The 27,054-nt window shown below is 48.5% G+C and overlaps 1 protein-coding gene across 1 annotated transcript; it reads left to right on the top strand.

Annotated features, from left to right (window-relative positions):
- On the top strand, positions 1-26,787 carry LOC112541805 (uncharacterized). Its single transcript, XM_025172836.2, has 21 exons — positions 1-686; positions 2,381-2,432; positions 4,033-4,174; positions 5,337-5,435; positions 7,140-7,232; positions 8,035-8,147; positions 9,320-9,440; positions 10,800-10,955; positions 12,087-12,245; positions 13,132-13,194; positions 14,538-14,633; positions 16,499-16,579; positions 17,535-17,717; positions 18,133-18,264; positions 18,783-18,997; positions 20,016-20,154; positions 21,415-21,498; positions 22,326-22,528; positions 23,631-23,709; positions 24,185-24,358; positions 25,383-26,787. The coding sequence occupies exons 1-21, from the start codon at positions 104-106 to the stop codon at positions 25,476-25,478; spliced, it is 3,063 nt and encodes a 1,020-aa protein (XP_025028604.2). The 5' UTR covers positions 1-103; the 3' UTR covers positions 25,479-26,787.
- Positions 26,788-27,054: the final 267 nt, after the last annotated feature.

Here is a 27,054-nt window from a genome sequence, read left to right as displayed (position 1 = left end):
TCCACTCCAGAGTGTTGCTCAACATGGAGTCAGGAGTGTGGAGTCTCTAGGAGAAAAGGTGTCTGCGCTTAGACAGAAGTGCTCTGCCAAGACTTCCAGTGGAATGGATACAGGAAGGGGAGCCCAACCGTGGAACAGGAATCTTCGCCCCAGGCTCCAGAGCTCAAGAGAAAAAGGTGGGATCTCTCGGGAAAGTGGGTTCCTGGAATCACAGCGAGGAGGAAAAGGGTTGGAGCGGAGACAGAGCATCCCCAGAAGCTCAAGCCACTGGGTGCTCGTTGAAGATCCTCTGCCGTCCTGGCCAATGGCCAGAAGAAGCACGTCAAAAATTAGAGTCCCACCAAGGACAGCAGAGGTCTGCCCTCCTGAGAAGGCCTCATCAGACCCCCCAGGAGGAGGGGTTACACAGCCAGGCCCCCTTGGAGGACCCTGCAGAAGTGGCCCGTGGCCCTTTGGTGGAGAAGATCAAGGGCAGTTGATCCTGCCTCCCTCACTCTATCCTCCAGAAGCCAGACTCCTTGGCAGAAGGCAGAGGCTGGCTCCCTCCGAGTTGGGAAGGGATCCTGGGGTTGTTTATGCCCCGAAAGATGCCCAGAAGCCGCCAGGGCGGGCCGGAGGACTCGGGAAGACCTGGGCTGTCGCTCTGAGCAATGAAGTCTGTGATGAAGTTCCAGAGAGGGGAGAAAGTGAGTTGGGCAGGATGCTCGGTGGCACCGTTCATCGTAAAGAGCAAGCCCTTTGCAGATTGTTCGCGGCCGCCTCCCACCAGTGGGGGCTTTGGGGAGTGAAAGGGAGGATCCTCACAAGGAATCTGGGACAGGAAGCCTTGAAATCCGGTTGCGATTGCAGCCTTTTTGTCTGCAAAACTCTGCAGTTAAGAGAGCCTGTAATAACGTTTGAAAGGAAGATTTAAGAGACCGGATCCTTGTCGCTGATCTGCTTCGGTGGTGTAGCTTGTCACTCTCCAGATGCAGCATTACACAAGGGATACTGGGGGGAGAGACAGGATAATGAAAACACTTGCAAAGTATGATTTTGGGGGAAATTATTGGAGATACATTAATGTGAAGAGTTTGAGCAAAATAATCCATTGCAGTGTCTGGGAGGGCAAACATTTACTGCTCGGGTTTATGCCTGATTTTTCTTCCAAGAAGCTCAAGATGGGGTGTGTGGTTCTTCCCCTTCCACTTTATATTCACAACAGTCCTGGGAGGTAGGCAGTGAGGGGCTATCTTCCTAGCAGAATGAAGATTTGATCTGACTTCCCAGTCATGCTATTCCAGCCTCAGCTTCCTCCTTCCGTTGCAAACAAATGGAACCGGCTTCACACAGAACATTAAGCTAGAGTTTTTAACCATGGTTTGTTGAACAAGCCATATTGTCCACTCCAAGTATGTAGGAGTGAGCAGCTGCAGGATGTGGCCTTCAACCCTTCTGGCACGCTCAGTCCCAGCTCCGCAGATTCAGGCTGCTTTGTCCTTGGTGGAAAGGAGCAACTGCTTAAACCTGGATCCAGTTTGAACTGGGCTTTGCAAAGCCTTTCCAGCATGGGTGTCCGTGTGGGAGATGGGGGAGTGATGTCACACATGATGTCATGCAATGGACACAAATGACATAGTTCATGTCATTTGTACAGTGCTGTCTTTATGTGCCTGAAGTCCTGGTGGCTTCACCAGAGGCCTCCACCTGGTATCTGCATGGACATTGCAGAAGATCAGCGTGGATTGTGTTGTGAATGACGTGTTTGTGTTTGTGGAAAGAGATGGTAGCAAATACCTCCAGTTTCTTTTCGAAGAAAATAGTGTGTTGGGGGAGACTCTCAAGTAGATGTGAGAAACTTCTGGCTTGCATGTAGCAAGGTTCAGAGTCTAAATTTTCACTCCTGCGTTTTTCATTTTGGGACACTTTGAGGGGGTTCTAGAAGCAAAGTGGAGGCCAGAGTCCTCCCCAAGGGCTCAAGAAACCCATTTCCCCCTGGGAAAAAAACTGCCCCAAACATTCCCCCACCCCACTCTGGCAATCTGCTGTCACTGGCCTTGCCCCAGACAAAAGTTGCCCCCCCAATTTAGAGTGAATGATGGCATGGAAGGACGTCAACTGGCAATGCCCCCTCACCTTTCCCTCCCCCAGTTTCTAGGAACTCCAGGCTTGGCCATCAAGGGGCCATTAGGGTCTGGTTCGCTGGTTCCCAAGTGCTGGCAGGGCCTGATCCGGATTGCAGCAGAAGGGGCTGTGGCTTTGGGAAGGGGGAAAGTGGGTCGCACTTTGGGGTGGCTTCTGTCCACTCCTTTTCTCAAAGCCAGTTCTTGGGTTGGGAACTGGCGGGACCTTTTCTCTCCTTCAAGAGCATGGACTAAAGCCGGTCTCTTCTCCCCAACAGTGGATGGCCACAACGTGAAGAAGCCTCTGCTGCCACCGAAGGACTCATGGAGGTGAGTGTCTGTGAGCCTGTGAGAAGCAGAGACCAGAGAAGCCGCTGGGGCCTAAGAGGAAGACTTCGAGACCCACCACCCTGCAGGACCTCTGCCTGTGTGTGTTTCCTCTGAGGCTGGAGACTCACAAGCCAGGCATTCAACATAGTCTCCTGTGAAGTTCTGCTAGAGAAGAGGGGAAAAGGGTGTTAGGCTGGGCACAGAGCAGGACACCCAACAGGTGTCCTTCAGGTGGGACTAACATTCTTGGAAGGACCACAAGAATCATCTAGTCCAGCCCTCTGCAGTATGCAAGAAACCAAAATAACCTATTCTTGAGTGGGGGACATCCAGCCTCTTCTTGAAAACCTCCAGAAATGGGCTGGTAGGTAGACTGTTTCACTCCTTCAGGTCTTACCATCAGGAAATTTTTCCATATACTTGAACAAAATCTAGATAGCTGCAGTTTATATCCATTATTTATGGCCATTATTTCCATGGCCATAGATAGAACTCATGACTGCATCTCCCATCATCCCTAGCCCAGCACTGAGGCAACTGGAGCTCTGCCTCGGGGAACTGGGCATCAGGCTGGGGAAAGTCGGAGAAGGTTTTCTTTGAAGCCATGATTTCTGCTTGCACAGAACTGACTTCCAGCTTATTTCTCCTCTCAGTCTCTGAAATAACAGGTGGGGAGGGGGCTTTGAGCTTGCATGGAAAAGTAAGTTGTGTGTCACTTTTATGCAGTCTTCATCTCTAACTGGGGGCTGCAGTTGACAAGGCGTATGTGGATCGTCTTGGAGGTCAGGCCTGCCTATGGTTGCAAACATCCTAGGGGATGAAACCACTAAGAGATGCCTGAATTTCTGAGCAACAGGCATACGAAGTTGCACCTCCCAATGAAAGCCTGGGGAAGGATGACTTGGGGTGCAGTGCCTCCTGAATAAATGACCCCCTGGAGCCAGGGGTCAGAATGCGCCATGTCAAATTTCCTGAGCATTTTCAGCATTTACTTAAAACCAGAGCCGGCAGGGTTGAAAGGGTGAAATCACAGCAGACAGGGAGGTGACCAAGTAAGGTATTTGGGGGGGGGGGCGGGTTGGGGAGGAAGTAGGTGACAGGCAAGCTGGTCCTTCTCATGAGTAGCAAAAGCAGACTCACTTGTCCCACCTACCTTTTGTAGAACCACCTTCCCCGACCTGTTTGTGTTGTTTAAAAGATTTATACGGCTACCCGTCTTGGAGCACAACTCTGGGTGGTTCACAACAATAAAACTACAAAATCATAACACCATAAAACAAAGAGTAAAAACCGGTGCCTCAGTCATCCTCTAAGATGCCCCAACAACTGTCCATAGGCTCCCATCATTCAACCCCAATCCCTGGAGGAAGAACCAGATCTTGGTGGCCTTCCAGAAGACTAAAAGGGTGGGGGTTGCCTCCCAGAGATCTGGACTCTGGGTCCCCCAGCACACCGTGCTGGGAGTTGCACTCTCAATCTCTCTGGAGGGCTCTGGCTTGGGAAAGATTTGCTCATGGGGGGCTCTACTTTGCTCTGCCTCTGGTTCGACTGTCCTGAGACAGTGTCATCACGCGGTACCGGGGCTGCTGTGCTTTTTCAGGTCCTCAAGTTCCTGCGTCTCTGGTGTGGATGAAGAGGAGTTTGCAAAGCTGAGTACCCAAAGCAGATGGAGCTCTGGCAACTTCAGGAGGTGGGCTCCCAACTGGAAAGAAGCCACAGCAGGAAGCTACAGCCCAAACCAGGTCTATTCAGGATATGCTGGAAGTGGGAGGAAGGGTTACCTTGAGAATCACAGAAGGGGATTGACCGTGGAGCTAACCGGTCCTCAATACTGGAGCAGGAGACCCCATGGATTGGGCTGTGGCTCAGAGTTGGGTGGGAGTTTCTGTAGGGAGGGCTTCAAAAACATCAAGATGGTGGCTACAACCATGTGATCAAAGCCCCGCCCTTTTTCATATGCGTTGCTTGTGGGCTTTGACTGCATGGTGGTGGCCACCATCTTGACTTCTTTGACCCTTATGGGGTTGAACTTTTGTTCTTCCTGGGTTTCTCTCATTGGGAGGAAGGACTAGCCTGAAACGACAAGAAGTGAGGGGCAGGACGTAGGCTGGAGGATTCTTTCAGAAGACGCTCTCGTACTTTGAGCTTGCCCCCAGATAATTAAAGGGTCAGTTCATGCATGCTCTTAGGGGGAAACTTTATTGGTCACAGTGGTCGTAAATGAAGCCTCCATGGTTAGGCAGCGTATACCACTGAGGATCCAGTTTCTTAGAATGGCAGTGGGAGAAGACTGTTGTCCCTCTATCTTGCATGGAGTTTTGCAGGAAGCATCTTCTTGCCCAGGCTTGTTAAATGTTTGGGCCCAACTGAGCTGGGCTTGTGTATGACTCGTGGCATACTTTTCGAAGAGGTGGGCTTCCTGCTCCGAGCCATTCTCGCTCCACCTGAGGCAAAGCTCTTTCAGACCCACTGTAAAAAGTGAAATGGTGTAAAAAAATCGAAATAAAAGCAGGAACTAAAATAGAAACAGGAGTAAAAACCAGAAGCAGGAATAATAGTGACAATAACTCAACATAAAAGCACAGGAAAAGAAATAGCAATAATGCAGTTCTGGAAAGGGAACTGAAATGGTTTACTTGTATGCCTGGGAAAATAAATAAAAGGATCTTCACCATTATGGCAGGAAAAGAGCTGTAATGAGGGCACCAGGCAGGCCTCTCCGTGCAGGATGTTACAGAAATGGGGCCGCCACTGAAAGGGCCGTGCCTGATGTGGTGAAAGCAGCATTTCAGGTGAAGGTCTTGGGATCCAAGCAGGTGGACATGGGAAGAAACACCTTCCCCTGCTTGCGAGACATTTAGGTTAACTTCAGGTTCATTTACTTTGTTGATACCCATTTTTCAGGCTACTTCCAGGACCGGACGGCACCCGGCAGATGCTCCAACCGAGGATGGTGCAGGCAAACTAAGACAGCTGGAGGAATCCATCCAGAAGCGAGAGCAGGTAAGAATTGCAGGCTCTTGAGATGGCGAAGGCATGTCCAGCCGAGCGGCTTCTGAGTCTTTCGCCTCCACGGTTTGCCAAAACAGGCAGGGCCCCGGCTGCCTCCCTGGTTCCAGGAGAGGAATATGGGCCTGAGAATGCCCGTCCACATAACACGTGGCGCCCGGGGTGTCCAGAGGATATGGTAAGAACAGTCAAGATGGCGGTCAGGATGGTGCGGTCAAAGCTTGGCCTGTTTTTATGTGTGGTAGCCAACTCCACTATTTTGACCATACCTTCCAGATGCCCCCATGTAGCATCCAGGCTTACATAGCCATCACGCTCCCTTTTGGAGTAAGCATCCTTATGCCAGATGGAATAAGAAATAGTAAACCAAATGAATTAAAGGCATGAGATCAGAAGAAGAAAACTAAATCCATATGCCATACTTTTCCAACAACTGCTTCCTTCATTGCCCTTCGTTCTTTAAATTTCTTGTCCTCCCCTTTTGAGGACCTCAGCTCCACCCAGCCGCAATTTTCTCATCCTTCTTCTCAACCCCTCCCCTCTCCCTTCATAAATCTGTTTTGCAAATGCTTTGCAAACATTCATTCCTCACAACAGGTTGCATATTACCAGGTACCTTTCTATCAGCATTTGCACATTTTCAGATTTCTCCATCCTTGTTCCCATTTTTAGTAAACGTTCTACCCAGGTACACAAATTCATTGCTTGCGCTAATTTTTTTACCATTTAAACGTCATATGCAATCATTACTTCATTTTCCTAATGCAGTGTTTCTGGCTGGGAAATTCTGGGAGTCGAAGTTCGCACAGCTTAAAGTTGCTGAGGTTGGGAAACACTGTCCTAACTACATCGGTATTTGATGCTTTAATGTTCAGGCTCATATTCTTCATTGCATCATAAAGTCATCTAACATTTCCTGCAAATCAGGTTCTAAGTCAACAATATAGCATTGTCTACATACCAAAGTTTCCACATGTTCGCATCCCCAATGAGCACCCTTCTGTGCACATAAATACCTTTAACATCCAAGGGAACGTCATACATCCGTGTCTTACTCTTTGCTCAGAGTTAAACCATTTGGGAAGCGTACCATTTATTTTCACATCATATATAGCTCTTCCTGCACTCAGAAGCCAACCTTCCAACTCCATATTCACACAAAACCTTTTCTCCAAATGCCCAAACAAATAAACTACATTATAGCTTAATGTGGTAGCCTGGTTTACACATCATAGCAAGATTTGGGTGCAAAAAATGTGGCTCGGGGGGTCACCTGCAGTCCACCAGATATCCCTTTGAGAGATCCTGGAGGACATCTCCATTAAGTAAGACCAGATTTGGGGCACCTGTTTTGTATCTGGGGTGCTTAAGAGGCAAAATGGATGCCTTAAGTTTTGCAACTACTAAAAACCTCCATTTCTCCCCTTGAGGCTCTCGGTTCTCCTCCCCAAACAGAGAGCGGCCTCACATACTTGGAATATGCCTCTTGACAGCATCCATTCAGGCCAATGGGAATTGGGCACAAGATGCTGAATCTCACTCATCCCAGCTTGTGTCGGGGGGCAGAGACCCTCAGCCAACCCCTCTGCCGTATGGGGCTGCTGAAATTTCCTCCGTTATCCTTCCTGCTTAGACCCACCTTCGCATCTTTACATTAGCCCTTTGAATGCTCTCAGGTGTTGTGATTCTGCTACGCAGGACTCGAGACTGGAAGACGAAAAGCTGTTGCAAAAGAAGGCTCAGATCCAGGCAGCGGAGGCCTCCCTGCGCGGCATCCTCCAGCAGAAGAAGGTAGCAGGGCCTCCCCGGGAGAGCTGGATGGGGAGGGCAGGTGAAGGGGCTGCAGGGTTTCCTCCTGGCCGTGCCTCATTAGGGCTGGCTGGCACGCTCGCCCCTGGTTAAAAGGACCACGGTTTGCCAGATTAACCCAATTTGCCTGGTTCACGTCACCTGCTGCAGAGGAGTTCAGACATAGGCTTGAAGTGGGTTTGCAGCAGCCATTAAGAAAGCGTGAATTGAGCCTGGACAGGGAGGAGGACTGCCTCGCCTCGACTCTCCCTGGCAGAGAGAAATTCTGGCCTGCTTTCCAGATCCTGTTGTTATACCCTGTTACAATAAAGCGGAGTTCCCATAGCTCGTGTGGGGTTTATTTCCTGACCTGGTCCACTTCAGAGGGCTGGCGCCTGCTGAACTAGCCATGCAGGTCTGCCGGAGGCAGTTCGGAAAGTCAGGAGGGCCGCCTTCGGCCGACCTTTGATTGTGATGTGAAGCCGAGGGCGTGAGGCCGCCGTGCACGTTTTGAACTCCCTCCGCAGGAGCTTCTGATGGGGGATCTGTCAGAGTAACAATAAAGTTAGGTAGCCCAAGGGCCCTGGCTGGCACCATGGGGTGGGTTCCTCGACACCAACCCTTCCTGGCACAAAGGGAGGGGAGGGCTGAGCACTGCAGGCTGCAGCTGAACAACAACAACAACAATTCCTCCTCCTCCTCCTCCTCCTCCTCCTCCTCCTCCTCCTCCTCCTCCTCCTCCTCCTCCTCTTCCCTCTCCCTCTCCTCCTCCTCCTCCTCCTCCTGCTTCTCCTTCTCCTCCCAGCATGTGGCTCTGGAGCTGGAGACTTTTCAGGAAGCCCTGCAGGAGCGCCAGGAGCTGGTGAGGAGACTGGAGTTGCACACGGAAGAACATCGGGATAAAATGGACGAGGCCAGGTATCAATCCGTCCGTGTTCCTTACCGCTATAAGTGTAGAGAGTGAAGAGGATGACCTTGAGGGAGATAAATGAGCGTTGCCCAAACATGGCTTAAGTCCAAAGAATGAAGGAGTTTGCAAAAGCGGCTCGAACCCCCTAATTCACAAGTTTAAAAGGAGGGAAGAGGCGAAGCACAATCAGACTTGCCAGATTATCTTACTGTAGCTCAGTGTTTCTCAAACTTGGCAACTTTTAAGATGGATGGACTTCAGTTCTCCCATGCTGGCTGGGGAATTCTGGGAGTTGAAGTCTGCACATCGTAAGTTGCCAAGGTTGAGAAGCACTGCTGTAGCCAATCTAAATAAAAATTGAGTCTTCTGAGGAGTTTATTTCTCGGTATGGTCTGCTTCATACAGCCAACAATATGGCCAGAAGTCAAATGCAAGTATTATTTTTTATGCACACACACACACACACACAGACACACAATATATGCACATACACATATGTGAGTGTGTGTATATGTAGTCTACACTAAAATAAAGTAAAATACAAAACAATTCTTCAGTCACAAGGGAAAACAGATGGTACATATGGAAGCCCAAATTTGAGCTCCCCAGAAGGGTATATCTGGATCCTGGCTACAGACAGCAGACAGAAGCCGTGTTTCTCTGCCAGGGAATTTGGTCAGGATTAAGGTCATCCAGGAGAGCAGAAAAGGGACTCTGCTGAGCCATCCCCACAGAGAGAGAGGTGCTGGTGTGGGAGGCATTTTTGTAGCACCCCAGCAAAACTTGGGGGGCAATTCGTGCAACCTGGCCAAAACGAAGGCCCAGCAACATTTCAGAACGGTGGTGGAGAAGTAGGAAGCCGTCCCAAGCCCTTAGAGAGAAAATCCCACCATGAGCTATGACATTGGGGACCAGGCTGGATTGATTTGAGGACAGGTCTTCAAGCCCGTGGGGTGGCCCAAAGACCCGGCTTCCAGCCCATGAAGGTCTGCGCGAGTTCACCCTTAGCGGGTGGAGCCCCGAGGCACACACGCCCAGGGTCTATGCCCAGCCTGGAGATGCCCCAAATGCGACATGTTTCTTTCTGTCACCCAGCCGCCTCTGCTGTGGGTGCTTCAGCCTCTTTGTCCCTCTGCCTCCATTGCCCCACAACTCGGGACGTTCTTCTTTCCTCCCGCAGGGCTGATTTGGTGCTGCTGGAGTACAAGCGAGAGGTGTGCCTGAAGGACGTGTGGGAACTGGAACAAGAACTGAGTGTGCTCAGGCGGCAGGGCAGCCAGTACGGGGCTCTCCGAGTGGAGGTGAAGCGTGATGCGCTTCCCACCGGGATGGCATTTCTCCCTTCCCCTTCCACCAGAGAAATCCACCCGCCACCCCATTTACCTGTATTTATCGCCATATAACACGCACAGGCATATAACATGCACCTTAATTTTAAGAAGGAAGTTTGAGTAAAAAACTTAAATTTAAAATAAATGATTTGGAAGCAAGGTAAAGGGAGCTCTGAACTTTTTGTTTATTAACATTTATACCACTTATAAGGTAAATATGTAATACGAAAGAAAAGCACCTCTTCGAACGAAGGAAACCGGCACTCCCCACCGCTCACCTCCTGCTCTGCGGAGCTGCCCCAGTTACAACCCTGGCTCAAATGAAGGCTTCACTCTCCCAGCCCTGCCACTTGAGTATCAGCATATAACACGCAGCTAGGATTTCAGCTCCAGTTTTAAGGACAAAGGTGCATGTTATAGGCCAATAAATACAGTAATCAAAGGCACTCGGAGGGGGCAACCCACCGGCTGCAGGTGGCTTCCGAGTCCCATTTTTCCAACACTTAGAAACCTTTTCCTCGGATCACACAATGGAAATACAACAAAATGCCAAGGATTTTGTGCCAGCTTCAGCAGAAAAACAGGTGAAATCGTGTGTATGTGTTGAGGCAGCAGAGGGGCAGGTATGGGGCTGTCCTACCAAACCAACTCGGGCAGGTTCCACATTTGGATGGAATTCTCTCCCTGTGGAAACTCACCAGGCTCTGATATTAATGGAATTAATTCCGAGGTGGGCTACCGTCCCCCCAAATACTTTTTTGCGGTACTGGAGCTTTCTCCCACTTCCAGTTGCACCACTGAAATTCAGAGAATGGTAGAATTGTGGAGTTGGAAAAGACCACAAGAATCATCCAGTCAAGTGTTTTTCAAAGTTGGCAACTTTAAGAGGTATGGTGGCTGGGGAATTTTGGAAGTTGAAGTTGAAGTCTGCCCATGTGGGCTAGGGAATTTTGGGAGTTGAAGTCCACCCATGCTGGTTGGGGAATTCTGGGAGCTGAAGTCCACCCACGTTAAAGTTGCCAAGTTTGAAAAACTCTGATCTAGTCCAACCCTCGGCAGCATGCAGGAAAGCCAATTACATCAACCCGGAGAGGAGGCTGTCCAGTTCTAAGAAACCTCCAGAGATGGAAAACCCACCATTTCTGTAGCAAACGATAAGCAAATCACAGTCATTCACCCTGGTTTGATTTATTTAGGATAAATTTTGTCATCTAATTTTCTGTAAACAAGAAAAGACTATTAGTTAAGGGGGGACGTTCTCTCCAGACTCAGCATTTCCAATTATTTGCCAAGCTTTCACATCTCCAAATCTACCTCTGTCCCCATCAGGTATCTCGACTGGTCAGTGAGCGAGAAGAGCTGAAGAACCAGGTGCGCTGCTTAGAGGACCAGCTGTCTTCTCTGAAGTTCCAGCTGAAGAGCTCTAGAGCTAAGCTGTCCTCCATGGAGGAAATGGCCAGTGAGAAGACCAAGCAGCTCCAGGAGGTAAGGAGACCCCCTTGGAGAGCCTCATAGTCCAGACACCAGGTCTGGGTGACCTCTTGGAAACTGGCAGCCATCCAAGATGCTAACCATGAATTTCGGTATTGGGGAGGAAAGTTGGCTGCTTGTTGATAAATGTCAGTTTTCAAACTCTTGTTTCTGAGAGACCGTATGTTCTTTGAAGATTTCCTCTGAAACAGTATTTACAGGCAGTCCTCGGCTTACGTCCATTTGTTCATTGACTGTTCAAAGTTACGGCAGTGCTGAAAAAATGGACATACGACCAATCCTTGAAGTTCTGTCCATCGCAGCACCACTACCCCGGTCACATGATTGTGATCCAGGCACTTGGGTGCCCAGCTCACAATTACGATGTCACAGGGAGCTGCAGTCATGAGATCACCTTTTGTGACCTTCCCTGCTGGCTAGAACACAGTTTAGGGGTCTTGCTGAATCCAGAGTCAATGTTATATGGCCATAATAATTTGGGGGGCAAGATATGCCTTTTATCTTTTATATCAGCTGATAAATTAACAGTGTACCTAAGTGCAGTATTAAAACTACTCCAACTAAGTGCACCTTTGGGTATGTGTCAATAATCAAAACATGGCACCTTTTAATTATAGGGGCGTGTTTTTAAGTATATAAATGCACTTCCCTCGTTCAGATTTTTGTAAGGCTGTCTTCTTCACATAATATCCAGGTTTATTAGAACATGCAGGGCTGGGAATTTTGTACCTTCGTGGCTAGCTGCAAATGCCTGTGATTCCAGCTGTACTAAAAAAAAAAAAACAGACTTCATGCTCCATTAATAAAGCATTGTTTAGAGAAGGACCGCACAGAGATGTGAAAATTCTCTTGGATTAAATGGGAATTGAGTCTCTTTAGCAAGCTTTATTGAGCAGAAAGGACGGGTTGCAAGAATTCCAGCCACTGAACTATTTCCCGTCTGCAACCATCTTTGGAACCGGTGAGACTTTCCGGTGATAACAAGGGGGCTTACAGCTGGTCGTTACCCAGGGTTTTCCCGAATCGGTATCCGTCTGTGAATGAAGCGTACGGCAAGAGGGCCTGACGTTGCTTGCCAGGTGGATTTCGGATCCAGAGGCAGGACTGAGGGTCTTGGCTTTGCAGGCTCTGCTGTCCCAAAAGGAGCTGGAAATAGAGAAGATGCGCAAGACCCTCCTGGTCTCGGAGGCAGAAAAGGAGGCCCTGGACGGTGCCGTAAGGAGCCTGAAGGAGGAACTCGGGCAGCGGCTGGAGCGGCTTCAGCAAGAGGCATCCCGGGAGAAGGTTCTCTTTATCCTTCCTTCGCAATAAGTGCTCGCTCTCTGCTTTGCTGGATGCCTTAGGGCTGGGCAGTGCTTCGCATCAAAGGTTTTGGAGGCCTTATGGGGATGCGTGGACAGCCCTTCAGCCAGAGAGCGCAGGCGGAGCAATCCCGGGGAAAGGGGCACCTGGCCGAGGGAGCTGTTGAAAGATGCTGCTTGCACGCGCCCGTTGCCTGAAGCCCCCTTTTGCGTTACGATCCAGAGCGCCGTGCATCTCTTGCTCCCTCTCTTGTCTCGGGCCACAGAGCTACTTAGTTCAAAGCCTGGTGGCTCCCGGTCTTGGTCCATTTCACTTGGGGCTGGGGTGACACTTCTACACGAACGGTTCTGATTCTCTGGGCCAGGGTTTCTCCACCTCAGCCAGCTGGCTGGGGAATTTTGGGAGTTGTGGTCCACACATCTTGAAGTTGCTGAGGTTGAGAAACCCTGCGATCGATTGATCGATTGATCGATTGATCGATAGATAGAGAGATAGAGAGATAGAGAGATAGAGAGATAGAGAGATAGAGAGATAGAGAGATAGATAGATAGAGAGATAGAGAGATAGAGAGATAGAGAGATAGATAGATAGATAGATAGATAGATAGATAGATAGATAGATAGATAGATAGATAGATAGATAGAACAAAACTTTGTTATGGCCAACAAAACCGAGAGACAAACATACACAAAAACAAGCAAGGCTTATATAAGCGGGACTGGATCTTCTGGAAGATCTTTGACTTTCGAGTTTGTTGGGTCCGGCAGCAAACCAGGTGACCCCCTCTCCTGAGGTTTTCCGTGGATTGCCGGCAAAGACCGTCCGGGCTGTGAATGTGTAAGTAATTATTCTTCCTTCTTCTTGCAAGGAGAAAGAGCTCTGTCAGCTACGGGAAGAGATGCAGCTGGAGAAAAAATGGGCTTTGCAAGAGGTATCCACAGGGCCCTTTGAATCCCTGGGAATTGTGAGAGATGGTGGGAAGGTTGGGAAAGGAATGGAGGCGAGAGAGGAGATCAGCAATCAGGAGACAGAAGGATAGATTCTGGCAGTTTATCTCAGTTTCTCAACCTTGACAACTTTAAGATATGTGGACTTCAACTCCCAGAATTCCCCATTCAGCATGGGTAGACTTCACCTCCCAGAATTCCCCAGCTAGCATGCATGGACTTCAACGCCCAGAATTCCCCAGCTAGCATGCATGGACTTCAACTCCCAGAATTCTTATCTTAAAGTTGCTAAGGTTGAGAAACACTGGCTTATCTCATAAATGGTGGTTCAGCCCAGGTGGGGACAAACCTGGGAAGCAGCATTTCCAGTCCTGCAGAGACTCTGCCTTAATGAATGAACAAGGTGGCAAATTCCTCCTGCAGTTTCCAAGATCCTGTATTGACCCCAGACCAGCATGAAAGATTTCCCAAAAATCTTTCCTAAGATCTGTGTAGACCTTGCTTCCCACGTAGCTCAGTGAGGCTTGACGTGAAATGAAGTCTCAGCCTTGGCAAAGGCTGTTGGTTTTTTTGCCTCTGCTGTGTCTTTCACAGGAGAGAACTCAGATTTTGAGAGTGGACTACGCAGATCGCCATCTTCTTTGTTCGTGTCTGGGCTTAGACAACCTTCTCTAGGCCTGGAAGCGAAGCAGAGTTGGATATGGTTAGGATTTGGGTGGGAGGAAATCCCAAACTCTAATTTGGATTGGGAAATTGAAAAAACATCGTCCTGGAATCAGGCTATGGCAAACCACTTTGGTATTGTTGCCAAAAAGAACCACAAGAGTGTTGTCCATGAGTTGCAAGGAGTCAAAACTGACATAAAGAAGACTTCACCTTTCTTTTGCTTAACATTTGACCTTTTCTGCTTCCATGGCTAAGATAAAAAGCACAGTGTTTTTTATCTTAGATAAAACATTTTAAAGAAAAGCTAAAACAGCATTTCTCAACATTAGCAACTTTAAGGTGTCTGGACCAACTCCCAGAATTCCCCAGCCACCAGTTGCCAAGATTGAGAAACACTAAGCTAAAATGTTCTTTTTTATCAAAGTAATATTTCTTCCCTGAGTGCCAAATTCAGCATGTCCGATCACGTTTTCTGCACCTGTGCATAATCAGTGGATTTCATTATTGCTGCATTGATTTTATGATTCAAGACTGACTTCTTAAATACACAAACTTATTGATCTGGTTATTACATTCCCACACTACCCCTCATGGGGAGGAAAAACTGCATGTTTTAAGGAAATAAACTGCCTGTTTATTTTTTGTCCCATCTGTTTTTCAGTTTGCAGGGAGCTTGGAGGAGGCTAAAGCCAGCGCTCTTCAGGAGCAAGCCGTCACCTTCCAGAAGGAAATTGAAAATCTTCGAAAGGTCATAGAGGTCATTATTGCCATGCCCTGAGTAGTGCCAGTGTTTTGTGGAGGTGTTGAAATAACATGCTTCTGTTCTGTCCTTTGACTGGGGAATTTTAGGCAAGATACAAGCAGTCCTTGACTTACGACTGTCTGTTTAATGACCAAAGTTACGATGGCGCTGAAAAAAGTGACTTATGACCAGTCCTTGCACTTATGACTGTCGCAGCATCCCTGTGGTCACATGATCAAAATTTGGGTGCTTGGCAACCAGTATGTACTTATGACCGTTACAGCGTCTTAGGGTCATGTGGTGGCCATTTGCAACCTTCCCGGGGGCTTCCAACAAGCAAAGTCAGTGGGGAAGCCAGATTCATTAACAACCATGGCAAAACAGATCGTAAAATTGGGCGCGACTAACATAACCACATCACTTAGCGATGGAAGTTCCAGTCCCAATTGTGGTCGTAAGCTGAGGACTACCTGTATTTGGTTGGTGAGGGGCTTCCCATTGAACATCGCAACAGCTCAGTGAAGTTGGATACGCAGAATAAAGTTGCTCACACAGCACTCCAAACCATAATGCGTTTTAAGCATGACTTGAACAAGGCACAACAGTTTGGGTCTTATATGCTGTGTTCTAAACCAGGGTAGGCAACCTTGGGGCTGGGCCAGGGAAACTGACATGCCCCAGACACTTCATTGGTGCTCAGCAAACTCACTATCCCGCCTGATCTTTTAAAGTGTCCTTTTAACAAAAAATACATTTAACAGGGAGCTGGTCTGCTCCAGAGTAAACACCAGCTTCCAACCTTGCATTTATTTGCAGAAGACTCTGAGTCCCATAGAAGTCCCACTGGGAGGGATGAGAACTTTGGGGGAGGGTGTGGTCTAATTCACCTTTTAATCAATGGCTGTTTTGTAACTAGCCATACCCACAATGGCAGCCATTTTGGAATAGACACGGTTCCATGCTAGACATTATGTGAATGCACCCACATCTATTCCTGTTGTTTCAAAGGTCACCTACCCTTTCTATAAATCATGGTTTATGAACCTTAGTGCCTGGATTGAACTATCACACTAAGCCACATGTGTGATGGAATGGAATTATGAAGGCCAGGCTCAGGGAGATAAGCATTTTCTTAGCTTGCCGATGGAGCGTGGGAGCTACAAGAGAATGAGACTGGCACCTCCCTGAGGAATTCACACTCTTGTGGCTGGCTGACTTGGGAGCTGGGGTTTCAGTCTGGGAAGATTCTTGCCAGAGGTTGTAGCTAATAAACATAGCTGAACTGATTTTGCTTTGTCTCTTGGAGTTCCTTGGGCTGGGCCTGACAACATGGGAATGAACTCTATAGTGGCTTAGCACAGTCTGCACCCCACAAGTGTTCTATAGCTGGAGACAGTTCAAATCATGGCCAGGGGTTTAGCTCAGTGGGGCCGTAGCTGCTCTCATGTTCAGGTTTTCATCTCCAGGTAGGGTTGGTGAGGCTACTCCCTAAAAGCTTGAGGAACTGCTTCCAAGCCAGTAGAGTTCTGACTTTTTCATCCTGGGTATCCTCCTGATCTGTGGATTTCAATTCCCAGAATTCCCCAACCAATGTGGCCATAGCTGGGAACTCTGTGAGTTGCAGTGCACATCTCTGGAAGTCGTCCAGGTTGGAAAACATAGGCATAGGTGATGTTGAATTAGATTAATCTAATTGCCCAACAAGACAAGTAATTTGTAGTTCAGCATCTTATGAGAATCCAGCCATTCCCTTAGCATCGTGTGTGAACTCAAACCAGTTGAGCAAAGCATATTAGGTGAATGTAGTAATTATGTTTTCTTAACCTGGGTTGAGTGTGTTGTATGAATCCAGCCACTGTAGTCGTTTTCTTTCCATCCAGGAGCGAGAGGCAGAAGTCATCCAGCAGCAGGAAGCCATACATCAGCAGGCAGTGGCTCTGAAGCTGGAGGCCAAGGAGATGGTAGGTTGAGTCACATGCTGAGTTCCTGCCTCCTACCTCATCAGCACCCTGATCGCAGAATCGTAGAATGGGAGGGGGCTTGGAGATCCTCTAGTTCGACCCCCTGCCTCTGCACGTATCTGCTAATATAGCATCCTCAAATCTTGGGCACCCAACTGCTGGTGGAACACCTTCAGCAAAGGAGAGTCCACCATCTCCTGCCCATTCCACTGTGGAACCCTTCTTACCATTAGGAAATTTCTCCTGATGTCCAACTAAAATCTCCTTCCTTATAATTTAAACCCTTCATTTCTTGTCCTGTCTTCTGGAACAACTCAGAACAACTTTGGCCCCTCTTCTCCATAACCACCCATACTTGAAGAGATCTGTCAAGTCTCCCCCTAGATCTTTTCCAGGCTAAATATAGCCAGCACTTCTTCTTCAAGTTCTTGCTCTCAAGCTGCTTAATATACTTGTTGTCTGCTTATCTTACAGAGGGAAGAGATATGTGGAACTATGGAAAGATAGGGGGAGAGAGAGAGGGAGAGAATTTATATGGCTGCTAAAAATCAACAGTAACTTAATCAATTATCATGATTTATCAGCGTCCTTCCTAAAATGTGGTGCTCAAAAATTGAGACAATGTTTAGGGGGGGTCTGATCAACTCAAAATAGAAAGGAACAATGACTTCTTTTGATCTCATGTCCAATTTTGGCCAGTTTTGTCTGCAAGGGACAGCCTTGCTTAGTATTGTTGTTGATTGTTTATTGCTCTGCTTTTATTTATTTATCTTTATAATCAATTATAAGCTTTTTTGATCCTCCTGCATCAAGCTCGTATATTACAGAACAAACCACAGTGGGAATACCATGCTGGTGGGCAGAAGAAATCCGTCTCCAGACCATCCCTGGATCCAACTTGTGCTGTTGACTTGTGTGTCCTCTGGGCACAAGCCAGTGAACTCCTTCTTCTCAGGTGCAGAACGCGCTGCTCCAGGAGCAGAAGAAATGGGAGGCCAACACCCAGGCGGCTCTCCAGATGCAGCGTGAGGCCCTGGGGGAACAGGACCGGAGGAAGTGGGTGGACCTCCAGAGAGTCCTGGAGAAGGAAAAGAAGCTCAACGGTGCTTTGCGGAATGAAGCTGCTGACCTCCGTAGGGTGAGAGCCACCAGGTTGATGGGGCTGGAAAGGAAGGGGAGTGTCACAAATCGTTATTGATGAAGAGCAGATGAATATTTGATTGCCACCCTTCTTTGGAACAGGGGGGTTAGCCCTTCAGGCTTGCATTCTGGGAAAAAGAGGTTCAGACAGCTCACAGGGGTGCTGCCTTCATGACTTCACTAATAAAAGAGTGCTGGAGTCTTGCTTATTTGGGCTATTAGCCCTTAACTTCTGAATGATAAACGTAATGAATGAGGTCCCTCTCTGGCAGGTGGGAGGAGATCTGCAGGCATGTGGGCCTGAATTCGGTGGAGAAGCTGGGAGCCCCCCTTTGCTCCTTGGGGTAGTCCTACAGGTCAGCAGAAGAGCCAGCAGGAGTGAGAACGGCCCCTCCTGGCGTTCTGTGTTTCAGAAGGTCCAAGGCTTGGAGAACCAGGCCCATTTGTTTGAGGGTGAGAAGAGAGCGAGCTTGGAAGAGCTCCAGGCCGTGCTGCAGAAGGAGAAAGCCGAAGCTGTACAGAGGCTGCGAGAGGAGCTGGAGCAGGTGAGGGCAACAGCCCCAGAAACAAGGCCAGGGGATTGTGAAGAGACGTTTTGCTGCATAATATTCTCACACCCACGCTGTCGTGACAGTTTGCCATCGAATTGCAGCAGCACGGTGGGGCTTCAGGATCCTCCAGGAAGTCAGTTGGCCTCCCCATCCTGCAGCAAAATTCAGTTGCAGCAGTCAGAATAAAAGCTTGTCACTTAGGTGGTCCAGCTTTTGCAAAATGTGATTTCCAGCCATACCTTTGGCTCTGAGCTTAGGCTGAGTTCAGAATTGTCTTTACCAGTTGAGCTCGGAATTGTCTTTACCGACTGCAGCTGTTCCCAAGGAGTTTCAGATAGGAGTCCTGCCTCACTTCCCATGATGTTCTCATGCAAAGCATTTGCCTTGTGACTGAACTATCACCCTTTCCCATGCCAAACAGCCTTACTTCTGTGGCAGCCACGAGAAAGCAGTCCGCTGAGCCTCTCTGACTCCTGAAACAGATTCTTGGGGGGGGGGGGTTCTTCCTCCAGGAAAGAGACCAGATGAGAGCCAGGCTGCAACAGCTGGAGGGAGATCAACAGCGCCTGCAGGCAGAACGCAGCCAGATGTCTCTCCGGGAGCAGGAAGCCCAGGGCCAGGCTGACCGGGCTGACCGCTGCTTGGCCACGCAGGTTGTCTTGGCGTGTCGGCAGCTCCAAGACCTCCTCCCCAAGAAGGCAGTCCTGCTGCCCCACATGTTGTACAGGTAGAGTAGCAGACAGGGTCTGGTCTGCGCCTTTGTTGTCATGAGTTCGTTGCTTGCTTTACAAGGCGGGCAGCCTCCAGCCGACCGGCTGAGCCCCTTTGCAAGGCTTTAAAGCTCGGTTCTTCTGTCATTCCTGAGGGCTGGAATGGTGCGGTCTTCCCTCTGGTAGTGGAGAATGTTTTGATTTGGGGTTGCATGGACGATAGACCCTGGGGCTCCCTGTAGGTATCTAAGATTATGGATTTCTTTCTTGAACTATTTAAACTGCATTTAACCCAATTCATGGAGGTCGGGACATACATCATCCAGAGTTGTTCATGATTGGAGTGTAGAACCTCAGTAAAATTCGTAATTTGTAATGCCCAGGGAGGGGGCAAATTTTCACTCTTTTTTTTTCTTCTTCTTCTGCACAATTTTAAGGCTTAAGACACTTATTCCAGTGCTTAAAAGCCCAATTAACTGATTTTTTCCTTTTCTGAGGTGTTTTAAGGTAGGTTTTTTCAAGCCACCTTCAAATCCTAGGGTTCCATGTGAACTTAACTGGAAGAAAAACGTTCACTTGAGCTTTACTTCTTCATCAGGGGTTCCAGGAATATTTGTTTTAATGAACAGATCCTTGGCCTGAAAGAGTTTGAGAGCCCCTGTTTTACCCATCCAGACAGGCCCAAAGCCAAAGGCAGGTTACAAGCTAACACAGGTTGCCCATCCTGTGTTGTCTTCTCTTAACCCTCCTCCTGGCTTGCATCTACCTGACCGGTTTCCCTGACTTCTGCTCTTAACTTTGAGAGTGGCCTGATTCTTTTCCTGGTCCTTGCTAATATTTCCCCCCTATTTTCTTCTGTATTTCAGCCCCAAGCAGTTCATTTGAACTTGTAAATCTGCCCTTTTAGTTCTCCAACGATTTTTAGCCTTCTCTTCACACCTTCCGGTGATGGCCAGCCACGAGGATGTCACGCGTGTCATGATGTCGTCATTCCAGTGAGGCAAATGACACGATTGGCACCATTTCCTTTCCCAGGGGCACCATCCCCCTCTCCTCGGGCACTGCCCTCCAGGCCCTCCAAGAGGTGGGTGCAGAAATTCAGAGTTATGTCCAGGACCTGAACCATGAGCTCGAGATGCAGAGGCAATGTATCTTCCAGAACCAGAGAGAGAAGGTGAGTGGAAAGCCACTGCTGGCCCGAGCAGACAAGGGGGTAAACTTCTTGAAATGGCATTTGAGAAGTGGGGGTTTATATTTGCTGACTGGATAGGGCATTTTTAAAAATATATATTTGAGGTCTGGGGACCGCAGGATCCTGGCTGTCCTGGTTGGGTGGAGCCCAAGCGTTCCAGCTTGGGGTTCAGGGGAAGACTTGAAGACCTGCCAATGGGGGAAATCAGTTTAATTTTAGAGCAGTGGTCAGGGAGGGATGACATTGGCTTCAAAGCCACCCAAGGCTTAAGGTGTTTCAGTTCTCCCCATTTGGGGAGTGCTTAGGAACCCCCAAAGCATTGCCAGGGTGCTTCATGTGACGCAGGAGACTTGAATTGGCCATTCCTGCCCTAACAATGACCAGGCAGGGAATCTTTTGCAGGGCAAAAGCACAACTGGGTGATCTCCCATGTTGGCCCAGATGCCTTTTTGAATCACCTGGAACCCTGCCAGATTGCTCAGCCATACACAGTTTCCACATCCTTGCACAAAATCTCACCCAGATGGGTTCTCTTGAGAAACGTTGACCCTTTCAAATTGAATCAAACTTTTACTTAATTTTGGGAGGGAGTAAGTTGCCAATGCGTTCCAAATTGCTGGGCCAACAGATGCCAGGCATGCAGCATTAGACCCAACGCTGGTTATAGTTTTGCACTCAAGTGGGATCCCGGGGTTAGCGGAGCAGCTATTTGCAAAGGAAGGTCGAATTTCTGAAGGGGAAGATTCAGCCCAGCCAGCTGAAGCAGCCCAAATTCTCTGTTATGCCATTGTTAGAAGCACAGGAGTCCTGCTTCCTGACTGTAGGAGCTGTCAGCCCGTGGCACAGGCTGCCACAAGAAGAGGTGACTTCTCCTTCGCTGGTGATCTTCAAGCAGAGACTGGATGGTCCTGTGTCAGAGACGTTGTACTGGGTCCTACACTGAGCAAGGGGCGGACTAGTTCAGGGTTCCTCAATCTTGGCAACTTTAAGACGGGTGGACTTCAACTCCCAGAATTCCCCAGCTGGGGAATTCTGGGAGTTGAAGTCCACCCGTCTTAAAGTTGCCAAGGTTGAGGAACCCTGGACTGGTTGATCTCTAAGATTTCTTCCAACCCTAGGACTCTTGCATCTGGCCTGTTCTCCTGCTTCCAGCTCAAAAGATCTCTGGTCACCCATAGCTGGGGAAAGTCAATCCATACTTCCGTTCCAAGGCATTTAATCGCTCGACTCTCCCTTCTCCAGGAGCTGGAGATGAGGCAGCAGGAAGAACGGCTTCGCCTGGAGAGTCAGTCAGTTCTGGAAGCCTTGAAAGAGCAGCTGGTTCAGGTGAGTCACCCTTAGACACCAGGCCGTGGGGCCGTGTGAGGCCTCTGCTTTCGGAAACTGCCTCAGTGCATCGCAGCATCAGTGGTTTTGAACGCTTATTTGTTGTTGCACACAAGTATGTAGTAAAAGCCTTTAAGTTGAGTCAATTCCCGGTGACTTCACAGACTCAGCCATGCAGTTTTCTTAGCAAAAAGATGGAAGTTCCCTTTTGAAAACAATGCAGCCAAACATAGGGATTTTTAAAAGAGCTTACAGGTAGTCCTCACTTATTGACTGTTTCATGCAGCAACCGTCCCAAGTTATGACGGTGCTCAAAAAATTATTTTGCAACCAAAGCGTGCATTTACGACCTTCGCAGTGTCCCTCAATCATACGATTACCATTACAGTTGGTACGTGTTGTCCTGGGCCTGACCCATTTTTTTTCCTTCCCCCCCCCCCTTAAACTGTGGGAATCTAGAGGATTCAGTTGATGTGCAGAGAGAGAGAAAGAGAGTTTGTGCCTTTGAGTTAGTTTTGACTCCTGGTGACTGCTTGGACTAGTCCCTGCGGTTTTCTCGTCAACATTTTTGGAAGTGGCTGGCCATTGCCTTCTTCTGAGGGCTGAGAGAGAGTGACTGGCCCAAGGTCCCCCAGTTGACTTCATTCCCAAGGCAGGACTAGAACTCATCGACTCCTGGTTTCGACCTCGTGTCTTTAACCACTACACCAGGGTAGCTCTCCATCTGAATGCTAGGTTTCTCTTATTGGGTCTGACGCTTGGCATTGAACGTCACTGTCTTGTTGGTGGCCTCTGAGGTCCGGCTGATCAGACAGACGTCCCTGCAGGAACACCTGAAGGACATCATCGCCTTGCAGCGCAGCTGGCTGAAGGAAGGGCAGGTGGAAGACAAGCGTGTGTTTTGCCCACAACAAGAAGGGAGAGCTGGTGACCTGCACACAGCCCAGAAGAAGGTGGCTCATGGAAAAGATGAGGCAGATCCCACGTCCATCAGCGAGCCGAAGGAGGACCTGGATCGGGAGCCCGAGAGGTGAGTGTTACAAAGAGGACAGAACTCAGTTGCCCAACCTGGTGCCCTCCGTACATGTTGGGATTCCAACTGCCCGAAATTCCCACAATCAGTTCCCTGATCTGGATGCCGAGAGCCGGAACCCAAGTCTAGTGGAGGGTGCCAGATGGCCCCTATCAGGCTCAGGTTGGCATTTATGAGAATTGTAGTCCAACATGCTACTGTACTGAATGGCAATGAAAGAACTGTGGCTTGGTTTTGTAAATGCGCATACATGGTTATGACCCTCAAGAAAAAATAAAACAATGTTTAGGTTAATTAAAACCACAGAGAGAACAGTCATAAATACGTCAGAGTTATTCCACAGAATTGAAAAGACCTTTGTTAGATCTCTCTGTATCAGTGTTTCTCAACCTTGGGTACTTTGAGCTGTGTGGACTTCAACTCCCAGAATTCCCCATGCTGGCTGGGGAATTCTGGGAGTCCAGGTCCACACATCTTAAAGTTCCCAAGGTTGAGAAACAGTGCTCTATACTGACCTACTGTTCCGGGAAGGAAGATTTCCCCTTATTTTAATTTCTGGATTTTTGCCCAGCTTTCCCACCAGATGTTATCAGAGCTTCACGTGGGTCCTTGTGATGTACGTGGTGTGGGTTTCGTTTATTTCATAAATAAAAACACCCAGCATTGGTGTCTCAGGAAGCTTGGATAACTTCCAGCAGCAAAGTGATGCATAAATCCAGAAGCAGATAAACACTTTTTCACAGACCTGTAAGTGTGTGGTCTGAATATCATGGCTTCCTGCAATTGTGTGAACCACGAAGTAATTTTGGATTGAATGTGGCAATAGATCCCTAGGTCAGTGTTGGCCAACTTGGCCACTTTAAGATGAGTGGACTTCAACTCCCAGAATTCCCCAGCCAGCATGGCTGGCTAGGGAATTCTGGGAGTTGAAGTCCACTCATCTTAAAGTGGCCAAGTTTGGACAACACTGACCTAGGTGAAATACTGGTCTTCTGCATTTGGTTTGCAGGCCCTGTTGCTTTTCATGTTCTGCTCATAAGTTTTGCGTTTTTCGGGCTCCCGCTAAGCGTCTAACCTTGAATGTTCACAACTGTGCCAGTCTCCCTTGCAGATACCCATCCAGCAATGTCTGCAAGAATCTGGCGACCCCGGGGTCGGAAGGAGGACATTTCTCTACGGTAAAGGTTCCCCGGGTGGAGTGGGGGGTTACAAGGCCTGCCCCGTTGCAAGATGTGCCAGTAAACGTCCAGATGGTTTCATCTACAAATGCCAAAATGGTTGGCAAAGGATGGGGCAGAAGCATTTCCGGTTGCCAGAAGGCCTCAAAGACCAATTGCAGCCTTTCCTCAGTCAGTGGCCCATCGGCCATGTTGGACTTAGAGATCCCCAAATTTCCAGCCAAGACTGAAAAGCACCAGGCTGGTGACGCCCTGGAGCGTCCTACCCCATAGGGTTGGTCTGGAGACAAGGCCAGGTCGCTTGCTTGCAGACAGAACATCTGGATGCCCCGAGCCCTTTCTAGCTTTCTCCTTTGGGCTGTTCCCTTAGTTGATGGGCAGGGCTTTGATTACGCCATTGCAGCTGCCATCTTGCTCTGCTTCCTGCTGATGAAGCCCTGTGCCCGCCCTCTGCCCCCCACCCGCTTTTCCCTAGGGGTGGAGCAGACGCCTCCCACCACGTGCTCTCTGCCCCCCCTTTCTGAACGCCAGCCAGAGCCACCGGGCCGCCCCACGCTTGCCGCATCACCTGCAGGACCGGGTCCGGAAGCTGCGGGCAGAGAACAGCGTTTACTCGGCGGGCACCCTGGGCGGCTTCTACGAAGGCTGGGTAAGCGCTGGGTCCGCCTTGCAGGAAAGGAGGGGGGAAGCCGGCTCAGGGGGGGCAGTCAGGGTCTCCGTTCGTTCATTTATTTACCAACTGCACAATAGTCCGATTCTCTGCTTCGTAAAAAAAAAAGGGGGGTTGCAGAGAATCGGACTGTTGTGGATTGTAGGGAGCACGGAGATCATCTGGCAAACCCTCTGTGTGCAGAAAAACCAAACATCCTCAAGATCCAAACAGGGAGACCCCATCATTTCTGTAAAGAGGCCGTTCTAGCGACATAGGGACCTTATTCTCAGGCATTTTTCCTCATATTGAAATGAAATGTAGGTAAATAGCCAGCAAAATATACTGGCTATTCCTGGTCCTGGTTTCTGTGGTTCCTGACCATCTTCCCTCTGGCTCTCTTATGTAGTGGGGCTTGGAGTGGGGAGAACTGGGTTCAAGTCCACCCTCTGCCATGGACGATCACTGAATAACTCTGGGCCAGTTGCTTTCTCTCAGCCCATCCTACCTCACAGGGATGTTGTGGGAAAAGCACAGGTCTTGTACTATGCTTAGATGTAAGCCCGTACCAACCCCCCCCTCCCAAATTTGCAGAATTTGCAAACTCGTGAAAGAGAGATTCCTTATGGCGGTCAGTGGCCAGTCTGTAAAGCATGCTGTGGGCATGAAACTAGTATTGATTGATTAGTTAATGAGATAAGCATATCAATCAAAAGTCTGCACACTTTACATATTGCATGCCAAAATTTGACCACGCTTAAAGAAATAGAGTCACAGGGGTCCAAAAGTAAGAGCTTTCAATAAAATGGATCAGAGGACGGGGGAATTTAGTTCAATGTGGGATTAACAGCTCATCGCGTAAAATGAACTGCAAATAAAACAAATTTGGTGGTTCCACGGGCTCCTCCTCCACATGAGCAGAGTCTGGATTGGAATGGAAATTCTCGATATGCATCCCAGCCCCTCTTAATGTCTGCTGTCTCAAGTCCCTAACGTGCCCCCATCCTTTCTCCGTGCCTTTCAGAGGCCCCTGGCTTTGGAGCGCTCGCTTTCTGGACTCTGGGCGAGGAACAGCAGGGAGCAGCACCGTCCCCGACCTGATCTGACTGCAAGCACGTGAGAAGAGCTTCACGCAATGGCACTTTGTTCCAGAATAACCCAGAGAGTGCATTCAACCCTGAAGTTGCTTGGGAGTGGAAGGAGACCTGTGGAGAGTCCCAGGCACCTCTGGCTTCCTTTCCCAGTTTGATGCCTTTGGGGGCTGGTTAGCACTTGAATGGGAGACCACTCGGAAATCACAGGCTAGGTGGGGAAGGGGAAAAATGGCAGACGATGACTCCTGTAGCCAAGAAAACAGACATGGACATGTCCCTGAAGGCAAGGGGGCGAGGGCTTAGCACAGCTTCTGTACTGCAAGACCATGACTGTGAAATGACCAGCTCAGATCCCCTTGATGGGCCTCTGATTAATCGATATCAGTGGTCTGATCCTTCCCTTCAAGGCAGACCGTCGATCCTTCGATAACAGTCAGCAATACAAATGGAATGTGAAAAAAAAGTGTTGAAAACGTCCCTTTCCTATTTTTATCACGCTAACCTCGACCAGGATTCCCAGGTTGGGATTTCAACCTTTCCTAACAATTTCTGAGCTTTGCTTGTTTTTAAGTAGACGTATGTAAGTACTTCAGTAACTTTTTCTGCAGTTCTCTAGAAAATAGGTTCTGCTGGTTGTTTAAACAAATTTCCTTTCCTGACATATTTAATTATCTCTTTTGGTTCTTCAAAGTCTTCTAAAATCCATGTATTCTTTCCAATGGTATTTCAGCGTTTTTTTCTCCAAAAACTTTAAAAAGTTACGCCATCTTGCAGAACTCTGCCATGATTTCGGTAGACAAGAGGGGACGAACGACAGTGACCATATGAAAGTTGAATGGTGGCTTTTCTGTGAAATACAATTCCGAATTTTGCCTACGTGTCACTTTTCCCCCCCCCCTTCTGGGATGGAGTTCCAAGAAAATTAGATCACCATTAGATCAATTAGAACTAAAGCCAATACTGCAGATTTAGCTGGCAACTATGCGGTTGTAAATGTACCTAAATGAAAGAAGTCATTAAAAAAAAATTTGCGTGGCTTTCTGAACGGCAGCGTGTGAAGCTGATCAAATAGTTTGTGAAATGCTTGGTTTCTCTTTTTGGGGGAAAAAAAAATAGACTGCTTAAAACACGAGATACAAAACAGAGAAGTGAATCGAGGCAAATCCGACTGTATGTAATCACAATGTTTTTCTGCTGTTTTATATTTTAGGTTGTTTTACATTTTTTTAATTTAGTTATGCTGGTTATTGGGTGGTGTAAACATACAGTGGAAAGGAGGAGGAATCAGCAATAGCAAGTCTCGTTTTAAGTATCTTTCCACACATCCTTCCCCAATTACAATGGGATTAATTAGAACAGTGTTTCTCAAATAACTTTAAGACGTGTGGACTTCAACTCCCAGAATTCCCCAGCCAGCCATGCTGGCTGGGGAATTCTGGGAGTTGAAGTCCACACATCTTAAAGTTACTGAGGTTGAGAAACACTGAATTAGAGTGATTTGCAGTATACAGCTGTGAGCAGATAAGTTGCAGGGCTGTCCAAATAATGTATTTCAAGGACATCCGCGGAGAAAGAAGTTAACTTAAAGAAGTTAATTCAGAT

The sequence above is a fragment of the Python bivittatus genome, unplaced genomic scaffold (genome assembly GCF_059951505.1).
Source record: "Python bivittatus isolate LINGU-HERP-01145 unplaced genomic scaffold, Pbiv_v1 ctg000390_np1212, whole genome shotgun sequence".
Lineage (NCBI taxonomy): Eukaryota > Metazoa > Chordata > Lepidosauria > Squamata > Pythonidae > Python > Python bivittatus.
The sequence above is the reverse complement of the archived record's forward strand: the minus strand, read 5'-3'. Positions and strand labels throughout refer to the sequence as shown.